The 20335-nt window shown below is 59.5% G+C and overlaps 1 protein-coding gene across 1 annotated transcript in view; it reads right to left on the bottom strand.

Moving 5' to 3' along the window:
* Positions 1–2294: 2294 nt before the first annotated feature.
* The window catches only part of HCFC1 (host cell factor C1), a 23918-nt gene continuing 5877 nt past the window's right edge, over positions 2295–20335 (bottom strand). Inside the window, exons 3-26 of the mRNA XM_037821774.1 lie at positions 18410–18558; positions 17837–17997; positions 17016–17224; positions 16049–16133; positions 15375–15481; positions 14032–14211; positions 13554–13916; positions 13082–13242; positions 12314–12511; positions 11762–11986; positions 11466–11570; positions 11003–11222; positions 10524–10666; positions 10268–10406; positions 9787–10007; positions 7697–9182; positions 7200–7363; positions 5960–6404; positions 5183–5497; positions 4911–5029; positions 4682–4819; positions 4023–4208; positions 3052–3352; positions 2295–2626 (exon numbers count right to left, since the gene is read on the bottom strand). Of these exons, the coding sequence (XP_037677702.1) occupies positions 2559–2626; positions 3052–3352; positions 4023–4208; positions 4682–4819; positions 4911–5029; positions 5183–5497; positions 5960–6404; positions 7200–7363; positions 7697–9182; positions 9787–10007; positions 10268–10406; positions 10524–10666; positions 11003–11222; positions 11466–11570; positions 11762–11986; positions 12314–12511; positions 13082–13242; positions 13554–13916; positions 14032–14211; positions 15375–15481; positions 16049–16133; positions 17016–17224; positions 17837–17997; positions 18410–18558 (5888 nt within the window). The 3' untranslated portion in view covers positions 2295–2558. The remainder of the gene's footprint in view (positions 2627–3051; positions 3353–4022; positions 4209–4681; positions 4820–4910; positions 5030–5182; positions 5498–5959; positions 6405–7199; positions 7364–7696; positions 9183–9786; positions 10008–10267; positions 10407–10523; positions 10667–11002; positions 11223–11465; positions 11571–11761; positions 11987–12313; positions 12512–13081; positions 13243–13553; positions 13917–14031; positions 14212–15374; positions 15482–16048; positions 16134–17015; positions 17225–17836; positions 17998–18409; positions 18559–20335) is intronic.

Here is a 20335-nt window from a genome sequence, read left to right as displayed (position 1 = left end):
GTGGGCCTGGGCCTGGCACCTGTGCTAACTTAAGGCAACTCGGAAGCTGGGCTGGCTCACCCACAGATGTCTTTCGGGTCAGACATCCTTGTGGTTCAAGAGGTCCCTGAGGGCCTTTTCCCTGAGTCCCAACACACAGAGACGGCAGAGAATTATTTCAAAAAAAGTCTTTAATTTGTTCAAAATAGCACAAAATGACATAACACTATGGTAATACTGAGTCACAAGAGATTGCTCTACAATAAATGGACGGGTGTGCCGTTCTCCCAAACGAGAAACCAAAGGGCTCGAGAGCAGGAACGGGCATGAAAAAACAGGCTAGGCGAGTGGATTCCAAGGTGACTAAACAGTGACATTTCCCACAGCAAAATATACTATAACACAACGAACTGGAGGCCCTGGGGGGCGCAGGCTGGTGGTGGTGGGGCCTGCGAGAGGCAGAGGCTGGGGGAGGCCCCCCCTGGCCACCCAGCAACCTCTCCAGGGCAGAGATGGTGGCAGATTGGAAAAGATTGGCTTTTTGTCGAACCTGCTTTTAAAAGCCTTGCTCAATGCCTAAAGCTGGGGTGTGGGGCGGAAAGCAGTCTCCCTGCTGGCTCTGGGTAGAACCCCAACCTCTCAGGTCTGGCCCATGAAAGGCTGGGCTGCGCTCGGGGAACACGCTGCAAACTCATGGAACTGGCGGCTGCTGCTGTGGGCACAAAAGGGAGGCCCCGCCTCTCTAGAACCTCACAGCCTCAGCTTCCCGGCTCCCCTTAATTCTCTCCTTCCCATTACAACTTCTGCTTCGAGGGGGAGGGAGCTGCTGGAAGCAGCCGCTCAGGGTGCCAGATTCCCAAAGCTAGTCGCACTGAGGCTGTCTTTTCGGCCTCAATTCTGGCTCAGGGTGGGGTGGGCACCTGGGTCGGGGAAGGAGCCCATGAGCCTATTTTAAAAAGAGAGTGTCTGCAAAGGCTTAGTTGACTTCGGGCTCCTACCAACCCTCAAGCTACATCCTATAGATGGGACATGACCTCCCCACGGGCACCGAGGTCTGACAGTGCCTTTGTCCCAGAGGCCTGGAGACCAGGCCAGTGGGCGGAGGGAAGGGAACCAGTAAGATGGAATTGGGCAGGGAGCAAACAGCTGAGCAGTGCCTCCAGCCCACCGGGCCCTGCGTGGAACGTCCACGAGGCAGGCCAACAACAGTCTCCCCTCTCTTCCAGAAAGATCCCCTGCCAAGGCGGAGTTTGGCCAAGGAGGGGAGAGCAAAACAAAACAAAACAAAACACATTCTGTACACAGCTAACAAAACAAAATGACAACCAAAAAAAAAAAACAAAACAAAAACAAAACATGACAAAATCCCACATGCTAAGACTAAAATTACAATAACAACGTTAACTCCATCAATTTCAACTCAAAAACAAAAATACAACAAATGCAGCAGTTGATGATGTAGCCCCCAGCCCGGGCCCTAGGCAGGCCCGTGGGGACAGGGTGGAGTGGGCACCTGGGTTGGGGAAGGAGCCCATGGGCCTACTAAAAAGTGGCTCGGGACGAGTCGACGGCCCCCTCCGGAAGTTTCCAGAGCCGCTGCTCAGGCTGGCCACAGGCTTCCTCCTCCCCGCCTTTGTCTTTCTTTCTTTCCTTTTTTTTTCCCACAGGAAAGGAGCAGGGAAGGGAGAGAAGAGGTGGGAGGACACAGGCCTCTGTGAAAACTGCCTAAGCTTCCTGTGGAATTCCTGGGCCGGAGATGGGGTTGGCCAAGCCTAAAGAAGGGACGTTAAGGGGCTGAAAACAACAGATAAAAGAATGTGAAACCAAACAAGCAAGATGCCTGGCACAAGGCACCTGGCCTGGGAGCAGAGAGGGCCGAGGGAGTGAGCGTACCGTCTCCCCCCCATACCCCCCAGCCTGCCTCACTTTCCACCTCCGCTACCAGAGTCCAGCCAAAGTGATGGACAATGAATGCTCGGCAGCTTTTGGGTGTGGGTGGTGGGTTTTGTTGTTTTGTCTTTTTCTTCCCCCTTTTTGTTGACATTCCAATTGGTCTCCCCCAAGTGTGGAAACACGGGATGGGGGTGGTGAGAGAGGAGGCAAGGGCCCCCTCGGGCTGGCTCACCGCACCTTGCAATTTGCCTTCTTCCCCTTCTTCCCGACAGCAATGTGCTTTCTTTAGATTGGTTTTCCTTCAAAAATGGAGAGTGAGAACGAGAACGAACGTGAACATGAACAAAGGCCGATGGCTCGTGAGGTAACGTGCACAACGGGTGGGGTGGGGACGGGCAGGCCCTGGCGGGCAGGGATCCTGAAGCAGAAAAGGGGGCAGGAGGAGCCGGGAGAAGAGTCCGGGTGCGGCCGTCTTCCTCTCAATGACCGTCTGCCTTAGATTTCTTTGGAGCAGACTTCCTTCAGAGATGGAAGGAGAGAGAGAAGACAAGGGTCAGTGAGACTGCTGAACAGCACCGTCAGGGCCTTGCCGGGCCAGTTACACTCCCCCTACTCCTTCCAGCGTCCCTTCTTCCTAAGAGCTGGCCAACCCCAGACTCAGAAGACTCTGGAAAGGGGCTTCTTGCTTACATTTCGGGAGAGGACATGGGCCGCTTGCTGGCCAGCTTGGTGCCAGAACTGTCTTTACTAGTCTCTGAAATGAAAAGCGGAGCCGTGAGCAGTAAAGCGAGGCAGAAGGAAGTAATCTGTTCTGACGGCCACCCTCCTTGTCCACAGGGAGGTAACCTATCTGCAGTCCCCGCCGTGAAAAAGCAGCATGCAGACGGCTCAACTGAAAAGATCCCACGTTCCTTCTCTCAGCTAGGAGCGAGGACCAGCGAGAACTAGGGTACACAGCTGCAGGGTCTTCACCTCACAGAGCCTTCTCCTGGCACTCCTCCACCCCACCTCCTGCCCCAGGAGTGCCTAGTCCATGCTCTGGCAGGGTGGGCTTCACCCCCTCCCGCCTCCCCCTTGGCATCCCATTTCGTCCTGAGTGGTGTTTCCTCGGGGATTGCCCAGGGCTGCCCCCAAAACTTCCCCAGATGATACCCGGGGAGCCCCGGCAACGACACCCACCTTGCAGCCACCTGACTTGCGTGGCGGGGCCGTAGCCCTTCTCGTTGCGGGCAGCGATGCGGAAGATGATGGCGGGCTTGGTGGTGTAATCGATGTGGGCGTTGGAGAGGCTGGATGACTGCACCAGGCAGGAGGGGCTGGGCCCACAGTACACCCGCATGAAGGCCAGCTGCGCTGGGGCCAAGCTCTTGGGCTCGCCGCTGGCCTGCAAGCTCTGGATGGCCAGGTAGACCGAGTACTCAATGATCTTGCCGGAGGTCACAGAAGGCGGCTCCCAGGTGAGGTGGGCCCCGTCCAGGCTCTAGAAGTGAAGGTCAGAAGGTCAGGTCAGGCTGTCCCCAGGAGAACAAAGGGAGGCCAGAGTGCTCAGCAGCCAGGCAACCCAGGCGCCAAGCCACGAGGGTTACCCTCCACACAAGTCACTGCTCCAACGTCACAGTTCAGAGAGCACTTAGGAGAGATGATCCAAGCCATCCCACCCCCACAACTAGAAGGCAGCATACTGCTGTGGAAAAAATGAATCCTACGCTCAAAACATCGCCTTCCCATGCCAGCTCTGTCACCTATTGGGTGAGCTGTCACTTAACCTTGGCTTCCTCATCTGAAAAAACGGAGCTAACAACAGGACCTGGACTTCCAGGATGCGTGGGAGAAGTGAAACAGCACATACGATGGCTCTGTGCCCAGCACGAAGCAGACACTTGCTGAAGGCTAGCTACTGTGGTCCACATAGGGAGCCAGAGGCTGGGGAACCGGAAGGGACTAGCACTCAGTTGTCCTGCCTATTGGTGACAGAGGCAGGACCGGAACCCAGGGCTCCAAACACACTGCCCACCAGAGTGGCCTCTTTCGCCTGCATCCCCCCAGGCCCCAGTCGTCCTAGCCTGCATCTTCTGGAACTGCCTGCCTGGCTCTGCTCCAACTGGGGAGGGCTACCGGCCCATGTCAGAGATGCCCAGGGCGAAACTCACTTTGCTGATTTTGATGGCACAAGGCGCCCCTGGGAAGCCAGGCAGACACGTCTTAAAGGCTGAAATCTCACTGAAAGGCCCCCGGCCGCAGGCGTTGATCCCAGCCACGCGGAACTTATAGGCTGTGCCCGGCTGCAGCTCTTGCTTCTTCAGCTGGTTGTAGTCTGGGACGGTGCCCGAGTCACCCTGGGAAGAATCCGGAAGCAGCAAGGGAAAAAGAGAGGAAGACAAATGACGTGAAACCTACTGTCCAGAAGGTAGCTCTGAGCCCAGAAAAGCAGTTTCCCCTGGAGGATCCATGGGTCCTTGGTGACTACCGGAGTGGAGGGAGCAGTCAGTGACAGCAGCCGGCGGGTGGGCCTGCAGCACCTCCTTCCCAAGCAGCTTTCCACTCTGCTACTCTCAGGCGCCGGGCAAGAGGCAGCGCACACAGCGGGAAGGCTGTCACCAGGTTTCCTGCCCACTCAAGTCCACCCAGTGACAGGAATCCCACCGGGGCGCTCCAGAGCCTGCCTTCCACAAGCCCCACGGCTCCCCACTCACCTCCCTTCGGCCTGGCCCTGCAGGCAGGGCGCAGCGGCCATGCTACCTCTGCACTCACTTGCCTTCTGGCCAAGATCCACCCAGCAGAGGGCGTCGGCTCCCCAGAGGGCACTTACGTCAGATTGGGCGGCATCATCTGGTGGCAGGAAATAGTATGTCACCGTTACGTTGGTGCCCTTGATAACACCCACGTCAAACCACTGGTTCTCCTTCTTCACGGGGGCTTTGCTGGGTGGTGGGAGTAGGTCAGGCTTCTGGAAGACAGAACCGGGAAGAAGAGGTGAGGCTGTGGCCCTGGGTGCCCCGGGCCAGCCCCTGCCACAGCCCCCAGTCCACCCGACTTACCACCCCGATGGACTCGATGCTGTTGGCTACTTCCGTCAGGGTGGCTGCGGCCTGCAGCTTTGCCGTGCTGGTGACTACCACTGGCTGGGGGGCCACGAATGTGTTAGATGGAGCCAAACCTGGGGAGAAACGAGGCGGCGGAGTGAAACACGGTTCCTGGTGTCCTCGACGAGATGCGGTGTCGGGCTGCCCCTTCCATGTGACATCTGGACTGGAGCTGGCTCAGAGGCCCGGTCCCCAGTGGCAGGGGAAGGGGTGAGGTTCCCGCTTACTCTCAGTGGCCGTGGAGGGCAGCAAGGCCACGGTGGCGGGGATGGCGCCGGGCAGCTCGTTGAGGCAGCTGCCCTCGATGGTCGGGTCATTGAGGCTATCGGCAGGGGCCAGGGCCTCGGTGGGGAGGTGGTGATGCTGGGCCTGGGCCTGGGCCTCCTGCAGCTGCTGCTGCACCAGGGCAGCCAGCTCCTGCTGGGTGAGCACGATGGGGATGGTGGTGGGCTGGCCCTCCTGGCCCTCTGCTGACAGATGCCCCAGGTCCGCCTGGGTCACAGTGGCTGCTGCTTCAAACGTGTCCATGGGCTCCCCGGTGCCTGCTCCAGAGTGAAGAAAAGATGACTCAAGAGGAACCTATGGTGGCAGGAGAGCAGTGTCCCATCAAGGCCACCGTCCTCCCACCCGGGACGTAGAGACCAGTCCTCACAGACACGGATGGTAGTGTCTGGCAGAGAATCCTTAAAGCCCACTCCAAAGACCCCGTTTTACCTCAGCACCTTTCCTTGGACCGTACCCAACAGGGAGGAAGTGCCGGCCAAGGGCCCAGACTCTTCAAGGTGCAGAACCTTGTCCACTGGTACAAAGGGCCCTCAGCCTGCCCACTCCTCTTCTTTCCTCTCACCGTGCCCATCCTCACAGGAAATGGGCTCCCCATTCCCTGTCACTTTGGCCCTTGGTCTGGAGTCCGGGCAGCAGAGAAAGCTAAAAGATCTGGTGTTCTCCGTTTCCTCCTCAGGGCTCCTGTCTGGCTTCAACCAGAGAAGGTGCCCCCCACCTACCCATGATAGCCTGCTGGGTGGCCTGGAGTACCATCTGGATGGCCAGCGCCTGGGCTTCCTCCGTGGCTGCAGCCTGACCGGCCACCTCAGCCACATCAGTCACTGCCAGCTCCTCGGGAGTGAGCCCCGTCACCATGAGGGTGGCAGTGCCTGCCTGGGCCTCAGCCATCAGATCCTGGGGCAGTGATAACTGCTCGACCTCGGCCTGCAGGGGCGGGGGCGGCCGGACCACCACAGTGGCCACCACTGCCGAGCCGGCGGGTTCCTGACCCAAGGATGGGTCCCCAGTGCTGCTCAGGTCCACGGCTGCCCGGAGCTCAGGGGCCTGGGAGGCTGATAGGACGTCAGCAGGCTCCCCCAGCAGGGGCGTGGAGGCGGGCTGCAGGAGATGCCGTGGGGGCAGCTGCTGGCGCGGCCCGGGCGAGACCTGGAGCTCCTCTGTGGGCTGCGGGATGTCAACAGCAGAGAAGAGCATGTCAGAAGTTTCTGTGGTGGCTATGGTCACCATTATCGTGGCTGGGATGGGGCCTTCGGTGGTCAGAGCCCCTAGGGTAGTCTCAATGATGCGATCTTCTAGAAAGGGAGAGAAGCCCCCATCAGAGGGGAGGAGAGGGAGGCCAGAACCAGGCGAGAGAGCCACAAGCAAGGCAGCATCCTCTTTCCCTGTGGCCCTAAGTTTTCATCCTGGAGGGGCTGCCATGATCATGCGTTAAGCAGGCAGTGTGGCCACCGTGTCACCAAGTGGCAGGGTGGGGGGGAGGCAAGAGGAGAGAGACCTCGCAGGCCCACTGCTCAAGTGGAAGCAGTCCTCAGCCTGGACCCCCAGTCTGGACCAAAAGACCCTAGAATGCTAGCTGGGAGATGTCCCAGGCCACACAGCCCGCTGAGGACGCTGTCTCCGTCACCACTCCTCCGTCCCTGAGCTCTGTACGCTGCTCTGCGGATACCTGCTGTTTCCCTCCTACAGAGCCACGGTGAAATGACAAGCCATGGGGGTGGTTAGAGAGAGAGAAGAGCTCCATGGGAAGGCAAGGGCCGGCGGCCTTCTGCCTCCTCCCTGCTCAGGCAGCCCCGTGGGCCCAGGTTGCCCTTTTATGGTGTAGAAAAGGCAGGAAGGCTGGCGCAGAAGCTGGGGCCAGAGTGACGCCTAGCGGCCAGCCCGGGAGAGGCGTGCTGAGCCCGGGCGTGCCACCACAGGCAGGCCGGGAAGGAGGGCAGAGGTGGCCCTCGGGGCGCTCACCGGCACGGAGGGGCCTGGCACTGGCGTGGACTGGGTCACAGTGGTCACCGCTCGTGTCAGTGTGGAGGACACAATCGTCGTCACAGCACTAGAGCTAGGGAGGTTCCCGTTGTCCCCCAGGGTGCTCTGGGCCTCTCCCTGATCACTGGTGGCCGGCGGAGGCTCTGTGGGAAGCCAAAGGATGGCGGGGGGTGGGGGTGGTCACCCCTGGGCCCAGCAGTAGCGGGGGTCCAACGGGGCCCGCGTCCTACACTCCGCTTTAGCCTTGGGGACTCTTGCCCTCCTCGGCATGTCCCCACCAAGTGAGAAGCTGCGACCTGTGGATTCTAACCGCGAGGTTCTAGATAAATCTTTTGCCACTTCTTCCTTCGTCTGTAAGACAAGTTACACGTTACCTACCAAACCGTTAGAAGTCAGCGGGCTAGGGTATGTGAGGAGTGCCACCCCTTTCGGGGGTGAGGGAACCCAGGAATGCCAGGCCAGCTGTCCCGACTCACCTTGGTTAGAGCTCATGTTTGAGGTGATGGTGGTGGCCGTGTGGGTGGTGCCTGTCTCGTGGGTCTCGCAGGGCGGGTTGGAACAGACCCGCTGTGTCAGGAAGGGAACCAGCAGGGCTGGGCCGGCCTGGGTGGCACTGCTGCTCAGGGCCGCCACATCCATGCCGGCCCCCGGGTCCCTGTGGGAGGCGCCGTTGTCGGGGAGCAGGGTGCCCACACTGACGGTCATGGTGGTGCCGGTAGAGGTGGTCTGGTGCATCTCACAGGGCCGGCTGGCAGGGGGCTGCTGGCCGCCCTCAGGCTGGCCCATGCCCACGTTCGAGGTGGCGGTGGTGGCCGCGTGGGTGGTGCCTGTCTCATGGGTCTCGCAGGGGGGGTTGGACCAGACCCGTTGCACGCTGCTGGCGGGTGTGGTGGTGGCCGTGTGGGTGGTGTCCGTCTCGTGGGTCTCGCAGTGGGGGTTGGAGCAGACCTGGGTGGTGGGAGCTGAGGGGCCCAGCAGCGCCTCCAGGGCCAGCACCTTTGCAGCAGTGCTCATCAAGCTGGCCTTGTGGCTCTCACATGCAGGCCTGGGGCTCGCCTGCAGCTCACCAGGCTCCCCTGTGCCCACAGCGGAGCAGGCCGTGGTTGCGTGGGGGTGGCATGTCTCCAGCGGCCGCCCAAGGGGCACCAGCTGCCCAAGGCCTGTGACAAGGCTGTCCGTGCTGCCAGGGCCACTCGGCCCCACCTTCCCACCGGGACTGGCACAGCTGCTGCTGGCTTCCAAGGCCTGGTCTGGCTTGATGAAGGGGGTGGCCAAGCATGGCAGCCCTCCAGCCATCACAGTCATGGTGGTGCTGGTGGAGCTGGTCTGGTGGGTTTGGCACTGGGGCCTGACCTGAACCGCGGTGGGGGTGCTGGCTGCAGCACAGTGGTGGTGGCTCTCATGCTGCTGGCTGGCAGGTGCTGGTGGGCCCGTGCCCATGTGGGACATGGCGGTGGTGGCGGTGCTGGTGGTGCCCGTCTCGTGGGTCTCGCAGGGCAGGTTGGAGCAGACAGTCTGGCCGGCCATGTTGGACATGGCGGTGGTGGTCGTGTTGGTGGTGCCCGTCTCGTGGGTCTCGCAGGGTGGGTTGGAGCAGACACGAACCACGTTGCCGTTCTGCTGTCCCACCGTGGTGCTCACCAGGGAGGCAGCCGCCTCCTGCCTGTCACAGACGAACTGGACTTGGGTGGGCTGTGGGTGCCCACCCAGATTGGCCACGATGGTGGTGGTGGCCATGTTGGTGGTGCCCGTCTCGTGGGTCTCACAGGGAGGGTTGGAGCAGACCAACGTCATGGTGCCAGGCTGCCTGTCACCCTGGCCTGAGTCAGCAATGGTGACCGTGGCTGTGGGCTGCTCCGTCTTGGGTGAGGCCAGAATGGACACAGGGAGGTCGTGCACGGGCTGGGCCTCCACCCCACTGGGCGCTGTGATCAGGGTCACCTGGGTAGGCTGGGAGACAGGCTGGGGGAGATGCCGGGTAGACAAAGATTAGCAACACGACCGTCCATCCGTCCCTCCATCATCCTGAAGTCCTGCCCGTGCCTGCTGTGACCAACTCCTCAGTCCCTCAAGCGACAGCCATGGGCAGATACGGCAGCCACGTGCATCCTGACTCCAAGATCCCAGGCTCCATCAGAGCCCAGGGAAGGAGGCTCTGGCTCAATTGCTTGGCCTCACGGACAACTGTGATCGGGAAGGCGATGAGGAGGCAGAGAAAGGAAAAGAGGGGCCTAGGCTCGCTCCAAGCCTCCTTCCAGGGAACGGAATCCCCCACAAATGACAGAGACCAGAAACACACATTTGACGCCTTCTGGCAATCAAGCCTGAGAAACTACGCGAGCAGAAGAAAAACGCTAGATGCGTGCCAAGACGAACTGTTGCGACCTTGGTAACATTACACAAAAGAGAATAAAAAAATCTAGTGTTCCCCAAACAGAAGCGCTAACTTATGATGCTGTCGGCCTGGTGGGATGTCAGAAGGTAACTACAAGTTGCAACGGTGCGGCCCTGCATCTGGGACACCCCCCGCCCGCAGGAGCCGCAGTGGGGGGCGGGGCAGCCCCACCTGCATGGTGACGGTGGGGGTGGTGAGCCCGCCGGCAGCTGTCAGCGTGGTCTGTGCGGCTGACACAGTGATGGCAGTGGGGTTGATCACTTGGCTGGAGAGAGTGGCAATGGTAGCCAGCGTGGTGATGGGTGTGGCCAGGGAGGCGCTAGTGCTGTGCCCCCCTGCTCCAGCGAGGCTGGTGGACACCGTCCCGGTCACTGTGCCCAGGGTGGTGACACCTGAGAAGAAGGTGGCGGAGGAGCAGTCAGGTCCTGTATGCCTGCTGCCGAGCAGCTTTCCACCTGGCTGCTACCAGAGCCCAGGGGCTGGCTCTCGGGGGGGCCTGGGGGCCTCAAAGGGCACCTCTGGAGTGCACGCAACTGGTATAGAAGGTTCCGGGCACGAGAGCCCGCCACCCTCCACCCCAAGGCCAGCCTCACTCTGAGGTGGTGGGTAGTCAAGAGCTGGAACCCGGTCACCATGGTGGGGAGCCATGTACCTCTGGTGCTCTTCACAACCAGCGTGGTGACGGCTGGCTTGACGGCGGAGACGGTGACAGGGGTCACCAAGCGAACACCCCCCATGGGCATGGTGCGGAGGATGGTACCTGGCTGCCTGGGAGCCCCCTTCAGCACCACCTGGAACACCAGAAGACGGCGTCTACCCAGTGCACCCAGAGCCATGTTCTGGAGAACACACGCGGTCTGCTGGGGCCTGGGAAGTCTGCCACAGGTGGGGAAGGCCCCGTACCTCACCTGGGTCACTCCCTGCTGCCCGTGGCCGGTGGCAATTTTGGGGACAGCGGTGATGATCTTGGCAGGGGCCCCAGTTCCCAAAGTCATGACCTTGGTGGTGATGATGGCGACGGGGGACTTGATGCCGGGACTGCTGGTGACACCTGGGTGGAGGAACAGAGGGTGCAGCTTGGTTCCCGGCCCGGGGAAGCAGGCCTCACGGCAGCAGCCCAAAAACTCCCCACAGCCCAGGTAGCGGTCCTTCAGCCCCCACCTCCCCTGCCACCCCTGGGGTGAAATGAAGAGTTACCCATCTACGCCATATCCCTACCATCTCCTGGAAAGTCTTTTAACAAGGCCAAGAAAAAGAAGGTGGAGAAGAGAGAAAAACCAACCCAAACCCGAAAAGCACATCATCACCCAGGCGCTGCGTGCTGCCCTTGTCACACAGTTACTCGCCAGTGTGAGCACCCTGAGCACACCTGGCCTAAGGCTCCTACCAGTGGCGCCCGCCTGGGTGATGATGGCCAACATGGGGATGGTCTTAATGATGGTGGTGGTGCCAGGTTTGGTGGTGCTGGGGGAGACACTGCTGACGCCCAGGATGGTGGGCTTGGTCCCCGCCCCACTGGCCTGCGTGGTGGTGATAATAGTGGTGGGCTTGCCGTCTGCTGAGGTCACCAGCTTCAGGATGGTCCCGGCGGGCAGGGGGCCTTTCGTCTGCAAGGGGAAAGCAGGTAGAGGGAGGTGGAACCAGTTGGCATCACTGTCTGGCAGGGGGAGCAGGCTCTGGCCAGTCTATGCGGCAGCCTAAGCAGCGCACGGAACATTCCGAGCCCTGCAGATGATGAGACTTAGCACTGGGACTTCCTGGGCCGAGGCCTGGTGAGGGCCACGCACTGGGGTTTCCTCTGCCCAGCCTTGCTCTCGTTGGCGTCCCAGAGCTGCCGGGCATGCGCTCACCTGGATGATCTGAGTCACGGGGCCCGCTGAAGCCTGGCCCGTGACTGCCGAGGTCTGAACTGGTTTGGTCTGCACCACTGACATCACTTTGCCGAGACTGGAGATCTAAAAAGGGAAGGATGGAGCCGGGAGTCCATCAGTAGAGTGACAAGGGCATGACCCAAGCTGGTACTCTCCTGGCAAGTGCCCGGGGGCAGCGAGCCACACCTGGCAGGCACCCCACCCACCCACCCTCACCGGCCTGGCAGCCCTGAACTCGGCAGAGTGGCACCTGCCCCATGCTGCCCGCCACTCACCAGCGCACTGCCTCCTGGGACGGAGATGGGGCTTTTCACCAGGGTGATGGTCTTGGTGACCCCACCCACCACGGTGGTCACCACCTGGGCCTGCTGGGCGACTGTCACTGCCCCCGACTTGTGCACCGTGATGATGGGGTGGGTGGATGTGTTGGCGGCCGAGGAGATGGCCGTGCCCACCTGGGCGGCCGCAGTCTTGAGCATGTGTGTGGCCGGGTTGCTTACCTGGAAGGGCAGATGTGGACAATGGGCAAGGTGGAGAGAGAAGCCCATCCTCCGCCCTGAACATCAGCATGCAGGGGCCCCGCAGCTCCACCCCACACCAGGGCTCTGTTTACCTCTTCTCTATCAGCACAGAGGATGGACTGAACCCCAAAATCAAGCTGCATGACCCAGGCCTGGCCTGAAACTTACACGTACCTACAGCCACCAGCTTAGTCCCCAGCCAGGGGCAAACACCAATAGCTTCCACTGGTTGCTCTAGAACCCAGGAAGGTTCGTCAGAGCTGAGCCCTGAAGCCCCCGAAGCAGCCCCTGGACACTGATGCTCACCATGACTGGTTTGGACACCACCTTGACCGTGGCCGGGAGTGTGGTGGTGCCAGGTGTCACTGCCACAGTTTTGACAATAGTGGTGCCCGCTGGCACGCTCAGCACCGTGGGGGCCAAGGAAGGCGGGATCTTCTGTGTGGCGGCCGCCGCCGCTGCCAGTGCAGCCATCCCACTCATCTGCGGGCTGCTGCCGATCACCTACGGGAGGAGCCCAGGGCATGTGAGTCCCGCTGAGTGCCAGCCTCATCACTGTTCCAGGGACCTCCCCAGACCCCACGGAGCCTCGGACACCTGGAGTTCCTCCCAGCCTTGCCTCTGCTGCCAGGCCCTGCTCACCGCCCCATTCGCCTGGACATGGGGCGGCATGGCAGGCCTTTGCAGGAAACCCTGGATCTTTTTTAAAGCCCTCAGAGCCAGGTTATAATTCTTTCATTGGGGGACTGGGTCAAGGCCCAGATAGCTGGGTTGTCCCCCCAGCTTTCAGGAAAAGAAAGTTCACATGGAAAACGCCTTTAGAATCAGATGGCAGATCAGGTTCTCTGATGTATAAGCTTGTTTGCTTCTTGCCACAGTCCTGCCAGCCAGCTCTCGCTGGCGACGCTTTACAGAAGGGACAGCCATGGGGACAGGTGACTTGCCCGAGGCCCCATTAATGAGCCAGCCCCAGAGCTGGTGGAATGCGGAGCTCCTTGAGGCTTTCCCGCTTATGCCAGACCACCAGACCGCCCCACCCACAGCCCCTGCTACGTCTGGTGGCCTGCTCCTCACCGTCCCCTGGGCACTCTGGGTTGGCACCACCATTCGCACCCCCGCAGGCAGAGAGGTCACAGTGACAGGGGCTTTCCCAGCCTGGCTGGCCGGTCGCATAGTGACCAATGGGGTTCCTGCAGTGGCCTGAGGACCAGTCACTTTGAGAACAGCAGGGACATCTGACAAAAGAAGGGGCTGAGTGTCAGCACAGAGTCCCCGGGGGACCAGGGGGTGGGGACAGCAAGTCACCTTCGCCACAGCATCCTGTGACAACACCCGGGTTTCCCAGCCCTGCCGCCAAGCTCCCCGTGCAGGATACAGCTGCCTGTGGGTGGCCCGGCTCGGACTTTGGGTCTGTGGCTTCTCTGCGCCTGCCAACATTGCCCCTCAGCCCAAGCAATGATGAGACGGAACCCCTGAAGTAGAGCAACATCCCCCACCCTCCAGGTCAGCCGCCTGCCCTCACCACCGACCTGGCCGCCAGGCTTACCTTGAGTCCTGGCTGCAGTGGGGACAGAAATGGAACTGCCAGGCACTGTTCGCAAGACCTGGATGGTGGTGGTGGTTGGGGGCGTGGCGGCAGCGGCCTGGGGCAGGAGCGTGATGCCGCCTTGGGCCAGCGGCTGTACAGTGGGGGCCACCACCGCGGGCACGGGGCTCTTGGGAGGGTTGGCAGGCACCGATGGGACCGGGGTGGGTGTGGGGGGTGTGGCAGTAGCAGCAGTGGCAGGAATGTCATATTTCTGGAGCTGCAGGAGGTAACTGTCGGCTGTTGCCACTGCCCCCCAGCTCACCTCCAGGGAGTTGGTGTTGGCACGGACCAGCTGCACCCGGGAGGGGGCCGGTGGCTTCTCTACAAGAGAACATGGTGGCGGGTGAGCAGTGGGCAAGTTGGGCGGAGGGCTCCATGGCTCCGGTACAGGGAAGTGCCACCTGCGTGCTGCTTGCTTCCTGACTGCTGGTTTTACCTGTCTCAAGGTACCAGAGGTCCTTGCAGCAGACCTGGTTGTTCCAGGCCTTTCTGTAGCCGTCACGCCCACTCCAAATGTACAGGCGAGTGCTGATTGCCACGGCGCAGTGGCCAGCTCGAGCCCGGGGGATATTGTCCTCCATTGTGTCCATCAGGATGGTCTCCCAGGCCATGGTATCTGCAGGGGCAGGAGGGGGCAGTTACTGGAGAGGAGGGGCCCCACAAGCCTTAGTCGACCTTTTGGTTTTTTCCTGCCAGGGATGGGGAATAAATGCTGGAAATCATGAAAGGTTATTAAAGAAATTAAAAAAAAAAATCTGCACAGCAAAAAGGTGGCATTAAAAAATTAGAACAGAAACCCCACGTGATGTATTGGGAAGAATACTTGAAATGCACAGCCAGAGGTTGAACATGTCAAGTGAAACAAAAACCTGCCAAAAGAGGCAGACAAAGGGAAATAATTTATGGGAAAAGATACCAAATGGAGTTTAAATAGGGGGAGAAAGATGTGACTCTACTGAAAAGGAAAAAAATGCAAATCACAACTCATCAAAAACCCCACTCTTTAAAGACCCATCAGGGCTGGCAAAGAGCAAATGGTCTGACAACTGCCTGTGCTGGTGGGGAAGGGGCGCTGGGATCCCGGGGGGCTGCTGGGGGCATCTTCGGGGGGGGGTGGCCTCTAGGGAGAGGACAGTTTGACCGTTTCTCATTGACAGCAGTTCTCCTTCTGGGCATTTAACCTTCAAGTACAGTTGCACACGTGTGGAAATGGTGCAAGGATTATACACTGGCATATTGGCATGTAGTGACTTAAAAAGAACAAGGCTGCTCGCCCTGTAGGGTAATGGAACCATCTCCGAGACACACTAAAAGTAAAAGTAAAAGGCAAGCAACAGAACTCGATGGCCATTTTCCACTTTTTTTTTTTTTAAAAAAAAAGAGTCTGTAGCTGATACATGCAGATGTAGGCAATGTCCTGGGTGTGTGTGTGTGCACATGCAGATAAGATCCTACTAGAAGGGGCTGCTCTGCCCAAGGAGAATGCAGAGGCAGCTGGTGAGTGGGAGGCTCTGGGTGGTCCAGACTCATGTGTCCTTGGAAGGTATACCATGTGCATGGGGTGCTTATTCAAAGAAATCAAACGGGGGCTTGGCCTCAGAATGCTCTGCCCACTGGCTACTCTCCATGGATTCCAGAGGGAAACTTGCCACCAGCCCTTTCCCCCTTCTATGGGGAAAGAAGCTTCTCTCCCTCCCCACTCCAAAAGCCCTCAGGGCTGTGGAGGGCCGGCCTCACAGTGGCCCCTGGAAGCCCACTCCTAGCTGGAGGATGCCTTACCCAGGTTGAGGCAAGCCAGGGTGTTGGTGCACTTCCACTCCTTCTCATGTGTGGCCACTGTGACGTCATCCATGACGAGAGGCACCCAGCCCCCAAACACATACATCCTGGGAGGAAGATGAAGGTTATGGAAGAGGTGCTAAGCTGGAGGCTGCCTTTTCTACCCAGAAAGTTCTGAACACACTCGGCCCTTCAGCTCACCCAAGGACACATGGAGCCTTCTTAGGAACATTTGGTTTCCCAGACCGATCCCCAACCCTGGGCTGACAAAGCCCGCTCCTGCCCAGCTGCCTTCGCCTGCCACAGGAAGCCAGGGCTTAGCTCCCCAAAAGCTCATCTTCACTCCCATTGTTCTTATATTCCCTCCAGGACCCTCAAGTTGGCATAGAAACCCAGCTGCTTATGTAGAGGATCTAGAACAGTCTCTGGCCCTCTGAGCGGGATGGGGCCTCACAGACCTGGGAAGGACAAGCCCTGAGCCTGTGCAGATTGCCCTCCACCCCGAGGCTAACCTCTCCCATCTCCCTCAATCATAACAGAGATGGAAGAAAATCGGCCTGCTGAGCCCCCAGACCACCCAGGCCCCAGGGACTGTGGGGGCCAAACAGACCAAGAATCCTTTGGGGGCAGGGTGGCAGAGGCCGAGAGAGACAAGGGCGGGGAGAGCCACTCACTTGTTTCCTATGGTTGTGGCCGAGTGGAGACTCCGAGGAAGAGGGGCCACTCCACTGAGGCTTGGCTTGTTCCACGTCAGGGTGTCTATGCAGATGGGCGGGAGAGAAGGGAAGTCACCCATGCTGGGCCCGACACACACCATCTGACCCAGAGGACGGACCCCCGATCGTGGGAAACTTCTGGAAGGCATGTTCTGCCCCTACATGAGAACCTGATCCCAACCCTCCCTATGGCCCTTGGCAGGCCCTTTGTTAGTTATCGTCATTGGCGATGGCGTTTCCCATGCGTTTCAGACCATCCCACATCTGCTGAGCCCCTACTGGTCCAGGGGGCAGATAGCAGGGGACAGATGGCCAACACCCCTGCCTCGGGGGGTTTACGGGCTTGGAAACCATCCTGGGGCTGGCTTCATTTTCTAATATCCATGAACTATCCAGCCCCGTTCCACTTCAAGCAGCTGTGGACGGCGTTTCAGGAAACACTCCCGGAAGTTTCTCACTCTAAACCGTCCCTTTTCCGTGCCAAGTCTAACCTGGACAGCTGCACAGACCAGTCGTCAGCAATCTCCTCCCCTTAGTCTGCCCCAGGTTGAAGACTCGTTCTACTTTTGTCCCTTCCTGACAGAACACTACTGGGTTACCAGCCCAGTTAGCCCCTAGAAGTCAGATGATCCGTCGACAGCTAGATTCACTGTGACAGCCAGGCCAGGGAGAATGACTGTGGACCCAGCCCAATGAAAGGAGAGTCAACAGGGGCTGCTGCTTCCCAAATCTAGGGAATGCCATTCTAGAAAGGTATTTGATTCTCCCCTCTGTAAGCTAGCCGACCAAACAGCTCAGCAGCTCAGGGTAAGATGACAGCCCTGAAACCCGGGGACTCTCTCCCTCCATTGCAACAGGAAAGAGCTAAGCAGCTCATTCCATTGCCCGACAAGCCCCGTCTCCCCCTACAATGACGGCCTCTCACCAATATCAAGGGTCCAGAGGTCCCCCAGCCTGCAGCCACTCATCCCTCCGTAGATCACCAGCTTGGATTTCTTGTTGTCTCTCTCAGTGTAGACCACAGCAGTGTGGGACTCCCGGGGTGGGGGTAGGACCCCATAAGTGATGGGGATGTCCCAGGCCACCACTCCAGAGCCGGGTCGCAATTCCAGGATGTATAAGTCATTCAGGTACCTGGTTAAAGAAGGCTGTCGTGGCACGTCCAACCCCGTACGCCAAATGCTTCCCAGCCTATCTACCAGTAACTACCAGGCTCCCCAGAGGCTGTGCAAACGCAAAGTTCTTCCACCCCTTGCCCCTGAGAAAGGGACAGGCAGAAGCTCCTGACAGTGAGTCCAAGAGGAATAGGGATATGGGGATATGGGGTGTATGTGACAGGCCACTCGGGCTGCCTGCGTTACACAAGGGCCTCCCTAGAGCAAGAAGGGGCAGCGCCTCAGGACCACCTCTGGGTGGAAAGGCCCAGAAGCCAAGGGCTTCGGAAAACACCCATCCTGAAACCTGCAGGCAGTAAAGGCTGAGAAGAAAAGCGACTCCACGTAAACGGGTTGGAGGAGCAGGGACCATCACGAGGCCAAGTGGCTTTCCACCTCCTGCCTGTCCCTGCACCCACAAGGCTTACTCAGGTTATAAGTCTCAGAGCTGGAACGTTCCTCAGGCCGCATCTACTTCGACTCTGTCCTTTCATAGAGGAGGTGGCAACCCAGAGTGGGGAGGGACCAGACCAGGGCTGAGGGGAAGTCAGCGAGCTTGTGGGGGTTTGCGAGAGAACGGAAAAAGCCTCACCGCGGAATGTTGTTCTTGGGGTCCTCACTGTCATTGGCCAGACCCCCAAACAGGTAGCATTTGTTGCCCACGAGGGAGAAGCTATGCCCGAGTCGAGGACACGGCGGGGGCCCATTTTTGGGCGTCTTTGCTTTGAGCCTCTTCCACTCCCAACGACTTGCCTGCAAAATTAAGAACCGTCGACTGGGTCCTGGGCAGCTGAGGAAGCTGCCATTGTTGGGTCGGGAAGAGATGGTCCGGGAGAAAGTTAAGGAAGCGCCTTAGGGGAGTGACAAGGTCCACAGCCCACCCAGGCCCTTCCTTCTCCCCTGAGGTTGGCAGAGTTCCGAGTGGTCTTAGCCTAACACCAAACTGTCCTATCACCCTCCTCGCTCTGATAGCAACCCCCCAGGCTGCTGTCCTAAGGACCCACAGAGGGGCTGCCCAGCCAAGGGAGCAGGGGGCAGGCCAGGCCCAGGGCTGCAGATTCCGGCTCTCAGCTTTGACCCTGGCTGCGGACGTCTGTACCCCCACCGCACCCCTGAGGCGTGAAGGAGGAGGCAGGTCCCAGGGGACTGGAAGCCAGGCCGCTACCTGAAGCTCATAGAGGTCGTTGCTGTATTTCCCATACTCCACCATTCCGCCAAACACCAATAAGCGAGTCCCGTCGCACACGAAGCCATAGGCTGCGCAGCCTGGCGGGATGTCCCCTCGCACGGCTGGGATGAACCACTGGTTGGTTGCTGGGAAACAGAAAGGAAGCCAGAGTCAGAAGGGCTCGGGAGCTCCCAGTGCCAGAGGCCCAGGGGCTGCTCTTCCCATCCCACTCCTCCCACTCCTCTCCCGCCTGCCCCTCCAAGTCCACTGGGCACCAAAAGGTTGTCAAGGGAAAGAAGGGGGGCTGAGATGTTGCCTCAGGTTCTCAGGGGGTGGCACCAGCCCGAACTTTCTCCTTTTGGTGTCGAACCCCCAGGCGCTTGGGCCAAGCTGTCTTCCAAAGCCCCCTACTCCCGAGAGGTACCTCAAGATGGCCTCGTGATGGTCATCTTAATAAGCAGGAAGTCGCCGACCAAGATAATTAATCGGCTTCTGAGAATTTGGCCACTGACTTCCTTCCCCTACTGTTCATCAGAAATAAACTTCTAATACCCAGCGTATCCTGTCCGTGGCCCGTGCCCCTGCTCCAGGGAGCCTGTGTTGCTCTCCTTGCGCGGTGAAACTGGCCCAAAGGGCTCTTGCCACGGGGTGGGGGTGGAGGGGAAGGGAGGGGAACCCAATCCTGGCTTGCCAGGTAGAAGAGACCCCTAGGGACAAGAAGCAATCTCGGCTCCAACCTCACCCAGCCCAGCCTCTGGGTCTTGGTCACCTAGGTGATCTCACTGCCCCTCCCCCCACTCTGTTCTAGAAAAACATTTTAGAATCTTCCAGAACGTTCTAGACAGTTCTAGAACATTCCAGCAAGCCAGAGGTGGCGACAGCAAGAGCCATGAGCCTAGGAGGGAAGTTTCACAGCCTCTGACAGCCACAAAAGCTTCTCAGAAGCCCATCCTCCTAGCTGGGGTGGGACGGGGAAACCACAAAGAGGGTGAATCGGAACCCACCTGCCTGACCACAGGACCTGGGTGCCGCCTGCCCCCTCCAACCTTCGTCTGGAACTGCGCCCCCCTCGCCCTGCCCGGTGGCCTTCCGCTTCCCCTTGGGCTCCGGTTCAGGCGCCTGTGGCCTTGCTCTCGATTTCCTCCACACCCACAGCACCAGCGCACCCCTGGGAGAGCCACGTGGGAAAGCGTCCTCTTCTTGGGAGGGGTCCCTCCCAGGACATGGTGTTTTGAAGGGCTGTTCCTTGAAGAGCATGCCACCCTCTCCTCAGAAACCCCAAACTGGAGGCCAGCTGCAATCCTGAGCCCTGGCCACTGCCTCTTTGCCCAGGGATGAATTTGGTGAAAGGGGGCCACTGGTGGCCACGGCAGGCTGGATGACTGGGTCCTAGCTGTCACCTGCCGTGGCCCCACATGCAACTCGCCTTAAAGGCTTACTGTCACCAAAAGACCCATTGAAAGCCATAGCTTTTACCGAGTGAAAAGCAGGCCCTCCGCTATCCCATTCGACAGGTTTCCCTCGAACAGTCTGTTCCATCTCATCGGCCACTGAGCTGAGTCACTAAGACCTAGCACCAAACCTCCCCTCCCCTCCTCTCCCATTTTCCTGAAGGAATGGTGCGATACGGACACAGCCCGCTCCCTACATCCAGCTCCTAGTGCTCTGCCTCCTTCTCGTTCCTCGTGCAAACACAGAAAAGCACTGTATTCCGGGGCCGAGGCACATCAACCTTGCACGTGTTGGAGATGGGCTCGAACGATGCCTGAAAGGCGCTCCATCCGAGACACCAGGAATCCCCGAGACGGCCGGGGTCAGCCTCTCCTGTCTGATTGGGAAAGCGGCAGGCCACACAGAGCCTGGCGGACAGCGATGGAGCCCTGCTGCTTGACTTAAGCCAAATCACTCGCCCTGGTCCACCTG

This window comes from Choloepus didactylus, chromosome X (assembly GCF_015220235.1).
Source record: "Choloepus didactylus isolate mChoDid1 chromosome X, mChoDid1.pri, whole genome shotgun sequence".
In the NCBI taxonomy this organism is placed as follows: domain Eukaryota; kingdom Metazoa; phylum Chordata; class Mammalia; order Pilosa; family Megalonychidae; genus Choloepus; species Choloepus didactylus.
The sequence above is the reverse complement of the archived record's forward strand: the minus strand, read 5'-3'. Positions and strand labels throughout refer to the sequence as shown.